General features: G+C 38.7%; 1 protein-coding gene across 1 annotated transcript in view; it reads left to right on the forward strand.

Moving 5' to 3' along the window:
• NEB (nebulin) overlaps window positions 1-13,105 on the forward strand; it is a 224,786-nt gene extending 211,681 nt beyond the window's left edge. The window contains 12 exon segments of the mRNA XM_019456312.2: window positions 502-594; window positions 1,160-1,252; window positions 1,805-1,897; window positions 3,631-3,723; window positions 4,022-4,114; window positions 4,437-4,529; window positions 5,572-5,679; window positions 5,786-5,969; window positions 6,275-6,367; window positions 7,258-7,422; window positions 7,740-7,846; window positions 12,328-13,105. Coding sequence (XP_019311857.2) covers window positions 502-594; window positions 1,160-1,252; window positions 1,805-1,897; window positions 3,631-3,723; window positions 4,022-4,114; window positions 4,437-4,529; window positions 5,572-5,679; window positions 5,786-5,969; window positions 6,275-6,367; window positions 7,258-7,422; window positions 7,740-7,846; window positions 12,328-12,501 — 1,389 coding nt within the window. The 3' untranslated portion in view covers window positions 12,502-13,105.
• The last annotated feature ends 3,486 nt before the right edge of the window (window positions 13,106-16,591 follow it).

The following is a 16,591-nucleotide window of genomic DNA, read 5'->3' on the forward strand; positions in this document are numbered from 1 at the left end:
TCACCCAAACTAAAAATTAAATACTTGGACTTCTTTTGAAAAGTCAACAAAAGAAGGTTTGTGTAGGTATCTTCATATATACAATGTTTCTAAAACCCAAATACCCTTATGTGGATTATTAATAACATTTCCAAATCAAAAATAACTTCCTGGGTTCTCCTTTTGTCTCTTACCCTTTTAATTTTTTTTCTCCTCCTCATAACAAACTGGGGGCACTAATCCTTCCCTTTCATGGTGCACTCTGTTGCTCAGTGCTACAGGGATTTGTTCAAACAACAAAAATAACAAAACTTTCCTTTCCTATCTCTTCGTTTTTGCTGCTCTTTCCTGCATTCCCTTACTTATGTCTCTAGGCTCGTACAGGTTGGATCTAGAAGCTTCTGGTGTTTCCTTTCCTCTAACTCATTCTCTTCCTCTTTGCCCTTCTACTCCCCACTTCTCCACAAGTGGGGGAAAGTGGTTGATTGCTCTTTTTGTTCTGGATGCTTTCTTATCATACAGGTGCTATACAAGGAGAACCTGGGGACTGGAATTCCAATCTCCATCACCCCTGAGATGCAGAGAGTCAAACACAATCAAGAAAACCTTAGCTCGGTATTTTGGAAAGAAAGGGAAAAAGAAGATACCTCGTTTAACCTCGTTATTAAATAGATACTTAACATTTATTCCTTTTTAAAACCCACTACCCTTCCTTTGTTTCTAATATACCTCACTTAACAAAAAGACATACTTTTACATTTTTATGTTGCTACTATGGATTCATTTTTTTTATATTTTAGTTAATTGACTTCTATTCCATCTGGTATTTAAAAAAATATTTAAAAAAAAACACCACTGGTCTTTAGTTTGCTTGGATAACAACAAAACTGAGTTCTAACCATCTCAAACCCCCACGTGATTGGAAGGCAGTGTGCTCACAGAAATGGAACAATAACATGAATAACTGACAACCTTTCCCCAGCAGCTGAGGTCCTTGCTGCCCTACAGTCTTCTTCCCCAGCCCAAGAATGGCTGCCATTAAAATAGTTTGTGGCAAATTGTCAACCTGTAACTCCTGTGTCATGTGGTAACAAGGAAGTTGAACTTGTCTTTAAGAATCTTAAAAACCAATGAAATATTACTGATGCCTGTTTTTTCTGGATGCTTTCTCATCACACAGGTGTTGTACAAAGAAAATATGGGCAAGGGAACCCCTATACCTGTCACTCCAGAGATGGAGAGAGTCAAACACAATCAAGAAAACCTTAGCTCGGTATTTTGGAAAGAAAGGGAAAAGAAGATGCCATTTAACCTCATAATTAAATAGATATTTAACATTTATTCCTTTTTAAAAACCCCCTACCCTTCCTTTGTTTCTAACATACCTCACTTAGCAAAAAGACATACTTTTGCATTTTTACCTTGTTACTATGGCTTCAGTTTTTAATTTTAGTTAATTGACTTCTATTCCATCTGATATTTTAAAATATTTTTGTTTAAGCCACTGGTCTTTAATTTGCTTGGATAACAACAAAACCGAGTTCTAACCATCTCAACCCACGTGATTGGGAGGCAGTGTGCTCACAGAAATGGAACAATAACATGAATAACTGACAACCTTTCCCCAGCAGCTGAGGTCCTTGCTGCCCTACAGTCCTCTTTCCCAGCCCAAGACTGGCTGCCATTAAAGTAGTTTGTGGCAAATTGTCAACCTGTAACTCCTGTGTCATGTGGTAACAAGGAAGTTGAACTCGTCCTTAAAATCTTAAAACCAATGAAACATTACTGACGGCTGTTTTTTTCTGGATGCTTTCTCATCACACAGGTGTTGTACAAAGAAAATATGGGCAAGGGAACCCCTATACCTGTCACTCCAGAGATGGAGAGAGTCAAACACAATCAAGAAAATATTAGCTCGGTACTTTGGCAAGAAAAGCAAAAACTACTTCTTTAATGATTTAAAATAATACTTATTAATCCTACTTTTAAAAAACAACTTAAATTTTGTGAATTTTGTTTATCACATGTATCCTTCTTTCCTAGAAGGCTACTCTTAGCTTTAACCCTGTAATAACAAGATTGCTTTAATCCATAAAGTTCTAATATCAGGAAGTAACAGACTTTCCAATAAAATATCCTTTCACTCATCTCTCCCCAAACTTACTCTCTATCTACTATCCTCAAGGTCTCTTTGTTTTATGCACTCATGAAATTTGGGGGGTGGGGTAGGTATGAGAGCTCTTTCTGGAACATTGGAGTTGTGATCTTCTTCAGCTTTTGCACCTATGACTTTTGGTTCTAATTTATCCTGTCAGATTTAAACAAAGAGACCTTGGGGAAATAACCCCTGATTCTCTTCTTCAAGGATAATGACATTTCTATTCCATCGGATATTTGTAAATATTAAAAAAAAAACCCACTTGTCTTTTAGTTTGCTTGGATAACAACAAAACTGAGTTCTAACAATCTCAAATCCCCATGTGATTGTTTGGAGGTACTGTGCTCATAGAAATGAAAAAACTAAGATCCACTAGTGATTTCAGCACATGACTGTCAATTTACTTAAAAAGGAAAGTGTCACTCGAACTGTTTTTGCTTTACCAATTTTAATTTTTTTGTGTGTGTGTCTTTAGTGTGGTCTTTAACTGTTAGCTTTAGTAAACCATTTCCTGTAAGCCTGTGCTCTGTGATATTATATATGTTTAGTGATTACGGGGGGGGGTGGAGCAGAGATTGGGATTCGTATGGGGAGGACACTAGCTCGTGTAAGGAAGAAGCCTGCGACCCCTCACATCAGCGCTATGTGTGGGTTTCTCCAGTACTTGAGCACAGGGCATCAGAATTACCCGGAGCACTTGTTACATCAGATTGTAGGGCCCTGTCCCCACAGTTTCTCATTTTCTGGGTCTGGTGTGGGGCCAGCAAATTTGCAATTCTAGCAAAGCGCTCAGGCGATGCTGAGCTTGCTATTCAGGGACCCCACTTTGAGAACCATTACTTGAACAGAATTCCTTCTCTTGAACATCATTTCCCAAACCCATTCCCCATGAATGACAGTGAAGTGAGACACTGAGGTAAAGGATTTATGGTGATGCTAATGATGTAATCGCTGAGAACATTTTTCCTTACTGAGAAGTTTGCTGGTGAACTAAGGTAGGAGACAGAGCACGGATGACAGCAGGGAACAAAAGAGTAGGAGAAATCCTTGTTTGTGGGCCCAGGATTGTATGGATGTGTCTATATACAGAGTTGCTGCACAGCCAACCATCCAGTCGCCCACTCCTGTGTAGGGACCGGCCCCGCCTTCTCCGTGTCACTCAAGCGCATTCCCCTACAGTCCTTTCTAGATGATCTGTCTGGTGCTTGAAATTCATGGACTAGTGGGCAAATGAAGGCTGTCTTTTTGGAGCACACTGCAGTTCTGTCAGGCGGTCTGCCAGGATGTCAGGGCAGGGGCCTACCCTGGAAATGTGTGTCTGGCTGTAACTATACTCAGCTTCCTTTGGAAACATACCTCTTTCCGCCTAACCTTGTTGCCTAAATGGTTTGACACCCTGAACCTCATAACAAATTATGTATTCTGTTTAATCTTTTGGTAACTGTAACTTTTTTTTTTCTTTTTGGCTTTTTGGATCCATTGGACCCGTGTAGGTTTTGTACAAAGAAAATGTGGGGAAAGCCACCCCAACCCCTGTCACGCCAGAGATGCAGAGAGTCAAACGCAATCAAGAGAACATTAGCTCGGTATTGTCTTGAGAAACGAAAGTGCTTTTAACTTTGCAAAGTAACCCCTGCAGTTTGGCCTGCTCCTAACTCCATCCCAGGTTAAAAACCAGCAAAATGCCAGTTTTTTTAGAATCTACTGTAAATGACCTACTCCATGTATTATTGCCATTAACTATTTTTTTAAGCTTTCTTCTTGAGAGCCGTTCTCACTAATGTAGTAGATTAAACCTGGAGTTTTCTTCCCCAAATCGCATTATATTTAATAGCCTGAATATTGCCTCTTGGTGATTTTCGGGTCCAACTTTGTATCTCACAGGTGTTATACAAAGAGAAACCGGGGGAAGCGACCCCTACACCCTTTACTCCTGAGATGGAAAGAGTCAAACGCAATCAAGAAAACTTTAGCTCGGTATTTCGGAGAGGAAAAAAGAAATCGTTACCTTTTTAATAAGCCTGGCAATCATGGTTATATCACTAATTTACCTCACATTTTTCCCAGAACTTTTAAGTTCATCTTTACCCACTTAAAAACAACCAACCAACCCCTCCAGCTCAAACTGATTTAATTCTTTCTTCTTCTCTGGCTTTATACAATAACATTTTAATGGCTTTATCTCCCTGATGCGTTTCTTATAGAGTGTGATATAATTGAGCCGTAACACAAGCTAGATGATGGTTTTCAGAACTGGTTTCTGCTTTCTGATGTCTGGATGCTCTCTTGGCTCCTCTAGGTATTATACAAAGAGAATATGAGAAAAGCAACTCCGACACCTGTTACTCCAGAGATGGAGCGAGCTAAGCGCAACCAAGAAAACATTAGCTCGGTATTGTCTAGGATTAAACACAGGAGTAGTGCAACAACTTGGAAAATAACATTTTAACATCATAGAAACACGCCTTTCTCATTCACTTGGAAAGCACACTAAAATGAAAAAAAAGAAATGCAACATCTTGGAAAATAACATTTTTAACACCATAAAAATGTGCACCTTCTCATTCAACTGAAAATTTACATTAAAATTAACACAACTGTGCTTTTAAATTCCAAATGATCATACTAAGAAATAACAAGTTAATTGCCAATGTTTTCTCTTACCTTTATTTTACTCCAAGGTAGTCTTATATAACCAACTAGGTAGTCTTACATAACCAACTGTAACAAATTGACTTCCTAACAGCCTCAATCTTCTGCTCTCCTTTATTTTTAAGGTATTCTATGAAACAGGTAATACTCTGAGGTGGATGCCTTCTTTGGCTTTGGTATTTTGGGTTTTTCATGTCTGGAGGACCTTGATTTCTGTGTTAACATATGGGTTTATGAAATCTGGACATAAACCTGTGAAAATGATCACTTGTTTGGAAGGACAGTTGTTTAGGGGCACCTGGTTGGCTCAGTCAGAAGAGCATGCAACTCTTGATCTCAGGGTCATGAGTTCGAGCCCTGTGTTGGGGGTAGAGATTAAATAATACATTAAACTTTTAAAAAATTAAAAAGATAGTTGTTTTCAATGTCAGAATCACACCTAGTGCCAAATACCATCCAGTCTGCTGGTGCTGCAATTCCCAGCAAATCCAAGAGACCAATTTCTTCCGATCCTCTTTGAAATTCTGTGCTCTATCTCCCTTGGAAATCAGAGTTGCATTTTCAAAGACAAAACTTGTCCTTTCTCTCCTGATGAGAGCCCTGCCCATTTGTCCTCATGCTAATCTGTTCAGCCGTTAGTCAAGGGTATCACTGGGTCTTTTCAGTTGACTCAAGCTTCCCTTCCCAGCTACTTTTATCTCCATGTGCTGGAAAAGTTTTGAGACTTCAGAATTAGAACAGTACCATGACCTGGACTTAATTCATGGTCTCTCCTCTACCAGGTTCTTTATTCTGATAGCTTCCGGAAACAAATACAAGGCAAAGCTGCCTATGTCCTAGACACTCCAGAGATGAGACGGGTGCGGGAGACCCAACGTCACATCTCAACGGTGAGTCCGGGATTCTTCAGGATTGACGGGCCAGCCTGCTGGATCAGGTGGAAAAGGAAATGATCACACCGTCATATTTTTACAAAGTGAATTAATGAAATTTCAGGTGAAATATCATGAAGACTTTGAGAAACACAAGGGTTGCTTCACACCAGTGGTGACAGACCCTATCACTGAACGAGTAAAGAAGAACACACAGGACTTCAGTGACATTAACTACCGAGGTATTCAGAGAAAAGTGGTAGAAATGGAACAAAAACGGAATGACCAGGATCAGGAGACTATTACAGGTATATGAGGCCTACAAGGAAAATCAACTCTAAACTGAGGGGGTAGAAGAACAGGAGTGGAATTACCCATAGGAAGGCAAAGGATAAAGGGACCTCAGTCTCTGTTTTCACTAGTTGTAAAAGAAAACTTATTTCACGGCTTGCAAAGCTGATCTCTCTTCTTTCTTCTGCTTTGTTCTCCTCTGAGAACTAAGCTAAATTGGTGTTCATGGTCCTGTGGTTAATTAAGCTCATGCTTTGCTTTCCAAGATGTCAGGAGTCCTCCAAAAACATCTGTTCTGATCCTTAATTTCGCTCAATCTTAGGTTTACGTGTCTGGCGTACTAATCCGGGCTCAGTTTTTGACTATGATCCAGCAGAAGACAATATACAATCACGAAGCTTACACATGATTAATGGTATGTTATAGCTTATGACATAAATGTCACCATTTAGTGGGCTAGCATCAGTGACCTCAAGGAAACTCAAGGGTCTTCAGTGTTCTCAGTTGTCATTCCGCAGAGAAACACCTCCCTGACCGGTGGGACAATATCATTTTCTACGAAAATTTAAATCAGGGAAAGATTGCCTCACTGCCTCCATGTAAATCTCCTTAGGCCCCACTATTATCATTTTGTTTCTCAAGAAAAAGTAGTACATCTTTCTATTGGAGACATAATGGAAAAAAATACATAGGCACTGGGAAGAGAATGAATTTGACCTTTGGCAACTTTCTGAACACTCTTATGTCATCCAGGAAGATTATTAACAAGACAGGCCACATGCCTTTGTGTCTTCTGTTCATGTTAAAATGTAGAATGACACATAGTGTTTGTCCTTAAAGAATTTCCACTCTATTCTCCTGATGGAAAGACCAGTAAATCAGTGGTTACACCCTGACACGTGCAGTTTTAAAGGTCTGCACACAAATTGTAGGAACTCAGAGAAAGGGATCTAAATTAATTTGGAAGTGAGGGAGGGCTTTCTGGAGGAGTTTAATGTGGAGTTTGTGAATTTTGATGAGCCAGGAAAACGGACAGGGTGGAGGGAAGGGGTTGTGGGCCAGGACAGGCTGAGATTTGAAGCGTGGCTGTACCGTTTAGCAGTCACGCGCCCTTCGGTAAGTCACTTCAGCTGTCATGTGGAAAATGAGGATGACAACCACATAATATACAAGGGTTTCGAGGGTTTAATCCGTGGAAGTCTACCGAAAACCACGCTTCGCAAATCCCCCACCCCACCGAACTGAGATTCATTACAGTCAGGCTTTGCTACCGCCTAAGTTTCACGCCTGCTCCCCGCCCCCCAGCGCAAGCGCAGCGCCGGAGCCGGGAGCAGTCGCGGTCGGCCAGCGCGCTGAGCGTCAGCGGCGTCAGCGGCGGCGGCGAGGACAAGTCCGAGCACTCGGAAGCGGCCGACCAGCGCCTCTCCACCTACAGCGACGGCGGCGTCTTCTTCTCAGCCACCTCCACAGGTACAAGTGGGTGGCGCTGCCCTGGACAGTCGCGGCCCGCCCGCTGACTGGGTTACTAGGGCAGATGCTTTCAGTTAAAATTTTTTTTTAAATCTGGATTTTTAAAAATCATTTCTAATGATGAGAAAGGCCTAGAACTGTGGAGAAGCACATGAAACCAGATGTTTCATTCATTAACTTTTATTAGAGCCTCCTTTCTTGGAAATCGTTCTTTGTAAGTTAGGGGAAAAGAGAACACTGCTCCACTGTTTGACACTGATTAAATGGCGTCTAGCCACCATTTCTTCTCGTAAACTACTTTCCCCCCTACCGTGTAGCTTACAAACATGCGAAAACCACGGAACTCCCACAACAGCGATCCTCTTCAGTTGCCACCCAACAGACAACGGTATCCTCTATCCCATCTCACCCATCTACCGCGGGGGTAAGTAAGCAATCAGGAGCTTACTGAAATCATTCTTATCTCTTCATACGTGCAATAATGATTATCGCTATTCTGGTCTTTTTTTTAATTCCAAGTTTTAAATTCTAGTTTATTAACATACAGTGTAATATTGGTCTCAGGAATAGACTTTAGTGATTCACCACTTATATAACACCCAGGGCTCATCACAAGTACCCTCCTTAATGCCCATCACTCATTTAACCCATTATATGCCCACCTCCTCTCCATCACCCCTCAGTTTGTCCTCAGTTTGTTCTCTGTAGTTAAGAGACTGTCTTAGGGTTTCCTTCCCTGTTTTTATCTTATTTTTCCTTCCATGTAATGCTTTTAATACACATCTCATGTTACCAGTAATATCAGAAACTTTTTTTTTTTTTAATTTTTTTTTTTAACGTTTATTTTTGAGACAGAGCATGAACAGGGGAGGGGCAGAGAGAGAGGGGGACACAGAATCAGAAGCAGACGCGGGGCTCGAACTCACGGACCGTGAGATCGTGACCTGAGCTGAAGTCGGACGCTTAACTGACTGAGCCACCCAGGCGCCCCATCAGAAACCTTTCATTACCAAACTCAAGTTAATTAAAAAGCATTATTCAGTGATTTAGAACAAACTAAAGCAAATGATCATTTGGGGCTCATTGGTCCTACCCACTATCTTACTGTATTTGCTGCTTGGAATCATTTTTTTTTTTATTTTTTTTATTTTTTTTTTTTAAATTTTTTTTTAATGTTTATTTTTGAGACAAAGACAGAGCATGAACGGGGGAGGGGCAGAGAGAGAGGGAGACACAGAATGGGAAGCAGGCTCCAGGCTCTGAGCCATCAGCCCAGAGCCCGACGCAGGGCTTGAACTCACGGACCGGACCGTGAGATCATGACCTGAGCTGAAGTCGGACGTTTAACCGACTGAGCCACCCAGGCGCCCCTCATTCTTGAAGAATATATGTATGTGTGCCCATGTCACACATATAAACATGTCATTATCTTAGATTTCCCTTGTTAATATCCACTGAAGAAGAGGTAAGTCAAATCATGTTTACAGTTCACCAGATTACTTAAAAAACTGTTAGTTTAAAACCCTGGACTCATTCATAATATCACAAAAACATCAATTCTTTAGGGTTGAAATAAAAATATTTGTATGAAGAAACTATCTTTACTAAAACACATAAAGATCTAAGTATTGAGACCCATTATATTTCAGGAAGGGAATCTTGTAAAGTTGTCATTTTTGCTGAAATAAATACATAAATTCAAGGCAACTCGAGTCAAAATCCTAGAGGAATTTTAAACCATTTTGTATATTAATCCTAAAATTTATTTGAAAGAGTAAAGATGCAAGAATAATCAAGTAAATTTTGAAAGTGACAATAGGAACTTATTAACCAAATAAGAGCAACACATACTATAAAACTGTCATTAAATATGGATCTTAGCATGGGAAAAGATGTGAAAATAGATGAGGTCCAGAAATGGACCCTTAAAGAATTACAGATTAGCAGGGGGAAAAAAAATAAAAATTGTAAAATACTATAGAAAAGCGGAGACTACTTCTATAATACTGGGGACAGGGGAGACCTTCCTCAGCAAGTTCTAGAACCTAGGAATGTGTAAGAAAAGACTACATATATTTAACCATAAAACTTTAAGTGTTTTTATAACAAAAAGAAACATGTCAAACTGGAAGAAATATTTGCAGCATACCTAACAAAAAGATTTATATCTAAAAAGCATAACACTGAAAAATTCATTGACAAATTATTCCCCTTCCAGTCAAAATAAGAAAGACCTGTACGCAAATGAATAAACAACTTACAGCAGAAGAAATAAAACACCCAACAAAAAAGATGTTCACCATGATTGCTAACCAGGAATATGCAAATTAAAACAATAATAAAGTAGCATATTAGAACATTATGGTAGTGAATAAAAAAAAATTAACATGCAGGGGCGCCTGGGTGGCTCAGTCGGTTAAGCGTCCGACTTCAGCTCAGGTCACGATCTCGCGGTCTGTGAGTTTGAGCCCTGCGTCGGGCTCTGGGCTGACAGCTCAGAGCCTGGAGCCTGCTTCCGATTCTGTGTTTCCCTCTCTCTCTGCTCCTCCCCCATTCATGCTGTGTCTCTCTCTGTCTCAAAAATAAATAAACGTTAAAAAAAAAAATTAAAAAAAATTAACATGCACATACCATTTGACCTTTCACCTTTAAAAGCTTTTTTTTTTTTTTTTTTTTCTAAAATACTTGCCTGAAGACAAACATTCAGGGATTAGTGTAAGAAAAAATGATTAACAAGTAAATGACCAAAAGTATAGACCTGGCTAATTTGTGATATTACTAAAATATGGAAAGACCTCAAAGCTGTATTAAATGGAAAGAACAGTAAGTATTATTTATAGTATTGTTCTACTTATACAGCAGGAAAGGGGAAACCTATCGCTGAATATGAATATATGTATGTATATTTCAGAATGCTAGGAAAAAATATGTAGGTTATATACTAATTACTAATTAGTGCCTGTTCCTATCAAGAAAATTTGGGCACTTTCAATCTTTGTTTTTATCTCCAAATTGTTAGTTTTTAAAAATCTTATTTTGCTATTCTAAGAACATTTAACATGAGCTCTACCTTCTTACCATATTTAAAAAAAAATTTGGGGGGGGGTGGTGCCTAGGTGGCTCAGTCGGTTAAGCATCTGACTTCGGCTCAGGTCAGATCTCACAGTTCATGGGTTCAAGCCCCCATCAGGTTCTCTGTCAACATGGAGCTTGCTTCAGATCCTCCCTTCTGTCCCTCTCTCTCAGAAAGATCCTCTCTCTGTCCTTCCCCCGCTCATGCATACTCACTTGCTCTCTCTCAAAAATACATAAAACATTAAAAAAAAAAACTATTTTTGAGATGAGGGGGAGGAAGGGGCAGAGAGAGGGAGGGAGAGAGAATCCCAGACAGGCTCTGCACTGTCAGATGGAGCCCAACACAGGGCTCAATCTCATGAACTGAACCACGAGATCATGACTTGGGCTGAAATCAAGAGACAGACGCTGAGCTGATTGAGCCACCCAGGAGCCCCCCCTTCTTACCACATTTTTAGGTGTTCAGTACATACATTCTTGTTACTATAGGTTCAAGGCTGTGTGTACAGATCTCTAGAGATCTCCAGAACAACAGATCTCTAGAGCTTATTCATCTTGCTTAACTGAAACTTTATGCTTGTTGACTTTAATTCCCCATTTTCCCCTCCCACGTTACAGGTTTTTTTGTTTGTTTTTTTAACATGTGGAGGATAGCTTGTAGCAACTTTTACTACTAACATGCTCCCAAATTCCGAAAGTGAGAGATACATGCAATATTGCTATGGTTTTTCAAATTTTTCTTCTCCAAAACACAAGATTGACTTCCTCAAAAGGGAAGAAAAGGCTATATATAAAATTCTTTTTTCATACAATTTTATGAATATATTAACATACTATTAAGTTCATCATTTGAAGTGTACAGGCCCAGTGATTTTCTTTGTTATTCAACCACTACCATAATCTAATTTCCTAATATTTCATCACCCTAAAAAAACCCTGTACCCATCAACAGTTACTCCCCATCCCCCACCATCCAATCCTAAGTGATCCACTAATGTACTTTGTTTCTACTTGCCTATTCAAGACATTTCACGTAAACGAAATCACACAATATGTGATCTTTTGTGACCAGATTCTTTTAACTTAATGGTCTTAGTTCATCTAGTTGTATCATACAGCAATAATTCATTTCCTTTTATCAACAAATAATATTCCATTGTATGAAAATCTCACCTTTTCATTCTTCATTCATCAGTTGGTGGGCATTTGGGTTAGTTCCACTTTTGGGCTGCTATCAGTGGCAGATGTAGAAGTTATTATGTGGACGTATTTACCTACGTAGCACCGGAATATGCTAACTCTGTATTTAAGATGGGAGAAACTTCCAAAACTCTATTCGGAGTGGTTGTACCATTTTACATTCTCACCAGCAGTTTATATGGGTTCAAATTTCTCCATATCTTCCCCTAAACTGGTTATTGAGTATCACCATTCTCGTGTGTGTGAAGTGGTATTTCATTGTGGTTCTCCCTGATGACTACTAAGGTTTGAACATTTTTTTCAGGAGCTTACGGGCTGTTTGTACATCTCCTTTGGAGAATTCAGATCTTTTGCCCTTCCCCCCACCTTTTATCAGTATTGAATTATAGTTCTTTATATTTTCTGGACGGTAATTCCTTACCAGATAGATGATTTGCAAATATTTTCTCCTATTTTGTGAGTAGTCTTTTTACTTTCTTGGTGGTAGTTGCTCATTCTATTTTGTGCAACTTAAATTTGTGAAGTAAGTTGTAAGAGACCTTAAAACTAGGTGTTTAGGGTACTTGTTGCAAATCTAATATGTATCTTTTTTTTTTTTTTTTTTTAACCTTTTTTCATCTTCACAAATAGAAAATCTTCCGTGCCATGTACGACTATATGGCTGCTGATGCAGATGAGGTGTCCTTCAGAGACGGAGATGCTATTGTAAATGTTCAGGCGATTGATGAAGGTTGGATGTATGGCACTGTGCAGAGGACCGGCAGGACCGGCATGCTGCCAGCCAACTACGTGGAGGCTATTTAAGCATTTCAAGTATCGCACCTGTCTAGAGGACCTGCAGAACCTCTAGTCAGTATTTCCGTTCAGACACTCCACTGTTACTCAAGCTGCCTAATGATCTTTTTGTGTCAACATGACTAATAGTTATACCATCCCTTAATTTGTTTCTATATGAACTTCAGTAATTCTTCAAGGAAAACAAATGTTAATATCACCCATCTGTTCAATTATTAAACTAGATTTACTTCATTATTTTCTGGACTTGGATATAAAACTTAAGAGACAACATTAAACCCATAGGTTCATTATTTTTAAAACTGTCATTAGCAAATTTTCCATAGGATTTTTAAATAAGTTTAATTATAGAATAGGCATTTTAAAAGTCTATGCAATGTTATTGCTGTATCAACCCAGAGTCTTTCTCCATTATGAAAATGTTTAACATTTAATACCAGGATTCTGAACATGTTAAACACATTAAGGAAAAAATGGCAGAAATACTCCCCTTTTCTTGCTTACCGAATGCTGATGCTTTTAATTCTATTCCAGTTCTGAAGTTATAAAGGTGACAGTTGATATAAACTGTTGATAAGCTAGTAACTAATAAAGTCTATAATTCTGCAATAAACACCACTGATGTAATGACTTATTTTTTAATAGTTTTAAGATCTACAAATAAAAAATTTCAATAAAGCAAATCCATTACATTAGACTTCACCAAAAAAAAAAAAAAAAAACTTTAAAAAATGTACTGTTAAAAATGCACAAGCATAGGCTTTCTCATATCTATACTGTGTTCAGTAAGCTTCCCTTATGGCTCAGCTGATAACATTTTAGAAACAGCTGTGGGATCAGCAGGTGACAACCAGGAACTCAGTGGCACAGCAAGTCCCACCACTACTATTTCCCGTTGACCTGCCCCCTCCAATATGCCCTTGGCAATCTCGGAAAAGGGGGCAGGAAATTTATTTGAAGAAATAAAAGCTGAAAACTTCCCAAACCTAAGGAAGGAAATAAAATTCAGATCCAGGAGGCACAGAAGTCTCAACAAAATCAACGTCATGGAGTTCCATACCAAAAAACAGTAATTAAAATGGCAAAATTACTAACAGAAATTTTAAAAGCAGCAAAATAAAAAGTTACTTACAAGAGTAACTCCATAAGGCTATCAGGGGATTTTTCAGTTGAAACTCCACAGGCCAGAAAGGAGTGGCATGACATAATTCAAACTGCTGAGAGATAAGCACCTGCAGCCAAGAATATTCTATCCAGCAAGGTTATCATTCAGAATAGGAGACAGAGTTTCAAAACAAAAGTAATTCATGATCACGAAATCAGTCCTACAAGACATATTAAAGGGGACTCTTTGGAAAGGAAAGGCCATAATATAAGAAAAGTTGGAAGCACAAAAGCAGTAAAACTAAGCATAAAAATCAGTCAAGAAATTCATAAAGAATGTAAAGTATGACGCCATTATACCCAAAATGTCGGGGAGGGGAGGGCAAGAACCAAAGAACGGGTTCAAACTTAACGGTCAACTTAACATAGACTGCTAGGTACAAAAGACATGTTATATGTAAACTTAATGGTAACCACAAATCAAAAACCAGTAATAGATACACAAAAAATAAAGAGAAAGGAATCCAGGGGTACCTGGGTGCCTCAGTTGGTTGAGTGTCTGCCTTTACCTCAGTTCATGATCTCACAGTTCGTGAGTTTGAGCCTGCACTGGGCTCACTGCTATCAGCAAAGAGCCTGCTTCAGATCCTCTGTTCCCCTCTCTCTTCCCCTCCCCTGCTTGCGCTCTCTCTCAAAAATAAACCTTTAAAAAAGAGAGAAAGGAGTCCAACTACATCACTAAAGAAAGGCAGCAAACCATGAGAGAAGGAAACAGGAGAAGACTGGAACAGAGAAGAACTACAAAACAACCATAAAACAAGTAACAAAAAAGCAATTAAGTACATACCTACCAATAATTACTTTGAATGTAAATGGAGTAAATGTTCCAATCTAAAGACATAAAGTGATGATGGAATGGATAAAAAAGCAAGATCCATCTTGATGCCGCCTATATGCAAATGGAAGTGAAAAGAAAGCTGAGGTAGCAATACTTACGTAGGACAAAAAAACACTAAAACAAAGACAAAGAAGGACACTATATAATCATAAAAGGGACAATCCAACAAAAAGATATACCAATTGGGGGCACCTTTGAGCCTCATGTTGGGTGTAGAGATTACTTACATAAATAAACTTTTTAAAAAAAAGATATAACAATTGTAAATTGGGGAGTAGCCAAATACATAAAGCAGCTAATAAAAGACATAAAGGAATTGACAGTAATACAGTAATAGTAGGGGACTTAAACATCCCACTTACATCAATAGATAGATCATCCAAACAAAATCAACAAGGAAACAGTGACTCTGTATGAGACAATGGACCAGATCGATCTAACAGATATATTCAGAACAGTCTATCCTAAAACAGAAGACACATTCTATCCTAAAACAGAACACACATTCAAGTGCACATGAACATTCTCTAGAATAGATCACATATTAGGCCACAAAACAAGTCTCAACAAATTCAAAAGATCAAAATATTACTATGCATCTTCTCCTACTGCTGCACTATGAAACTATAAATCAACCATAAGAAAAAAATCTGGAAAAAACACAAATACATAGAGGTTAAATAACATGCTACTAAACAATGAATGCATCAACCAAGAAATCAAAGAGAAAAAAAATTACATAGATAAAAAGGAAAATGAAAACACAAGGGTCCAAAATCTTTAGGACACAGCAAAAGCTGTTCTAAGAAGTTTATAGCAATATAGGCTTATCTCAAGTAGCAAGAAAAATCTCAAATGAACAATCAATCTAACCTTACACCTAAAGGAGCTAGAAAAGAAAGAACAAATAAAACCCCAAACCAGGAGAAAGAAAGAAATAATAAAGATTGGAGGAGAAATAAAATAGAAATTAAGAAGATAGAACAGATTACTGAAACCAGGAGCTGGCACTTTGAAAAGATTAACAAAATTGGTAAACCTTTAGTCAGATCCATCAACAAAAAAACAGGACTCAAAAGCAGAAATTAAATAGGAGAAATAACCAACACCACAAAAATACAAAGGATTATAAGAGAATATTATGAAAAATTATATGCCAACAAATTGGACAACCTAGAAGATTTGGATAAATTATTAGAAACATATAACCTCCCAATGCTGAATCAGGAAGAAACAGAAAACTTGAAAACTTGAAAAGACTTATCACCAGCAATGAAATTTAATCAGTAATTTAAAAAGATCCCAAGAAACAAAAGCCTAGGACTACATGGTTTCACAGGTGAATTCTACCAAACATTTTGAAGGTTAGGTTAATACCTATTCTTCTCAAACTATTCCAAAAAGAGAAAGAAACTTCCAGGTTCATTCTATGAGGCCAGCATTACCCTGATTCCAAAACCAGATAGACACTGAAAGCAAAAATAAAAAGACTACAGGCCAATATCTCTGATGAACACAGATGCAAAAAGCCTCAACAAAATATTACCAAACCAAATCAAATAATACATTAAAAAAATCACTGGGGCGCCTGGGTGGCTCAGTGGGTTAAGCGTCCGACTTCGGCTCAGGTCATGATCTCACGGTTCGTGAGTTTGAGCCCCGCATCTGGTTCTGTGCTGACAGCTCAGAGCCTGGAGCCTGCTTCGGATTCTGTGTCTCCCTCTCTCTCTGCCCCTCCCCTGTTCATGCTCTGTCTCTCTCTGTCTCAAAAATAAATAAAACATTAAAAAAAAAAAATTAAATCATTTACCACAATCAAGTGGGATTTATTCATGGAATACAAGGGTGGTTCAATATTCACAAGTCAATCAACATGACATATTACATCAAGAGGATATTTTATTTATTTTTGAAGGAGAGACAGAGTGTGAGCAGGGGAGGGGCAGAGAGAAAGACACACACACAGAATCCAAAGCAGGATCCAGGCTCTGAGCTGTCAGCACAGAGCCTGACACGGGGCTTGAACTCATGAGCTATGAGATCATGACCTGAGCCAAAGTTGGACGCCCAACAGACTGAGCCACCCAGACGCCCTCA

This window comes from Panthera pardus, unplaced genomic scaffold, assembly GCF_024362965.1.
Source record: "Panthera pardus isolate Hobbes unplaced genomic scaffold, ASM2436296v1 HiC_scaffold_10, whole genome shotgun sequence".
NCBI lineage: Eukaryota > Metazoa > Chordata > Mammalia > Carnivora > Felidae > Panthera > Panthera pardus.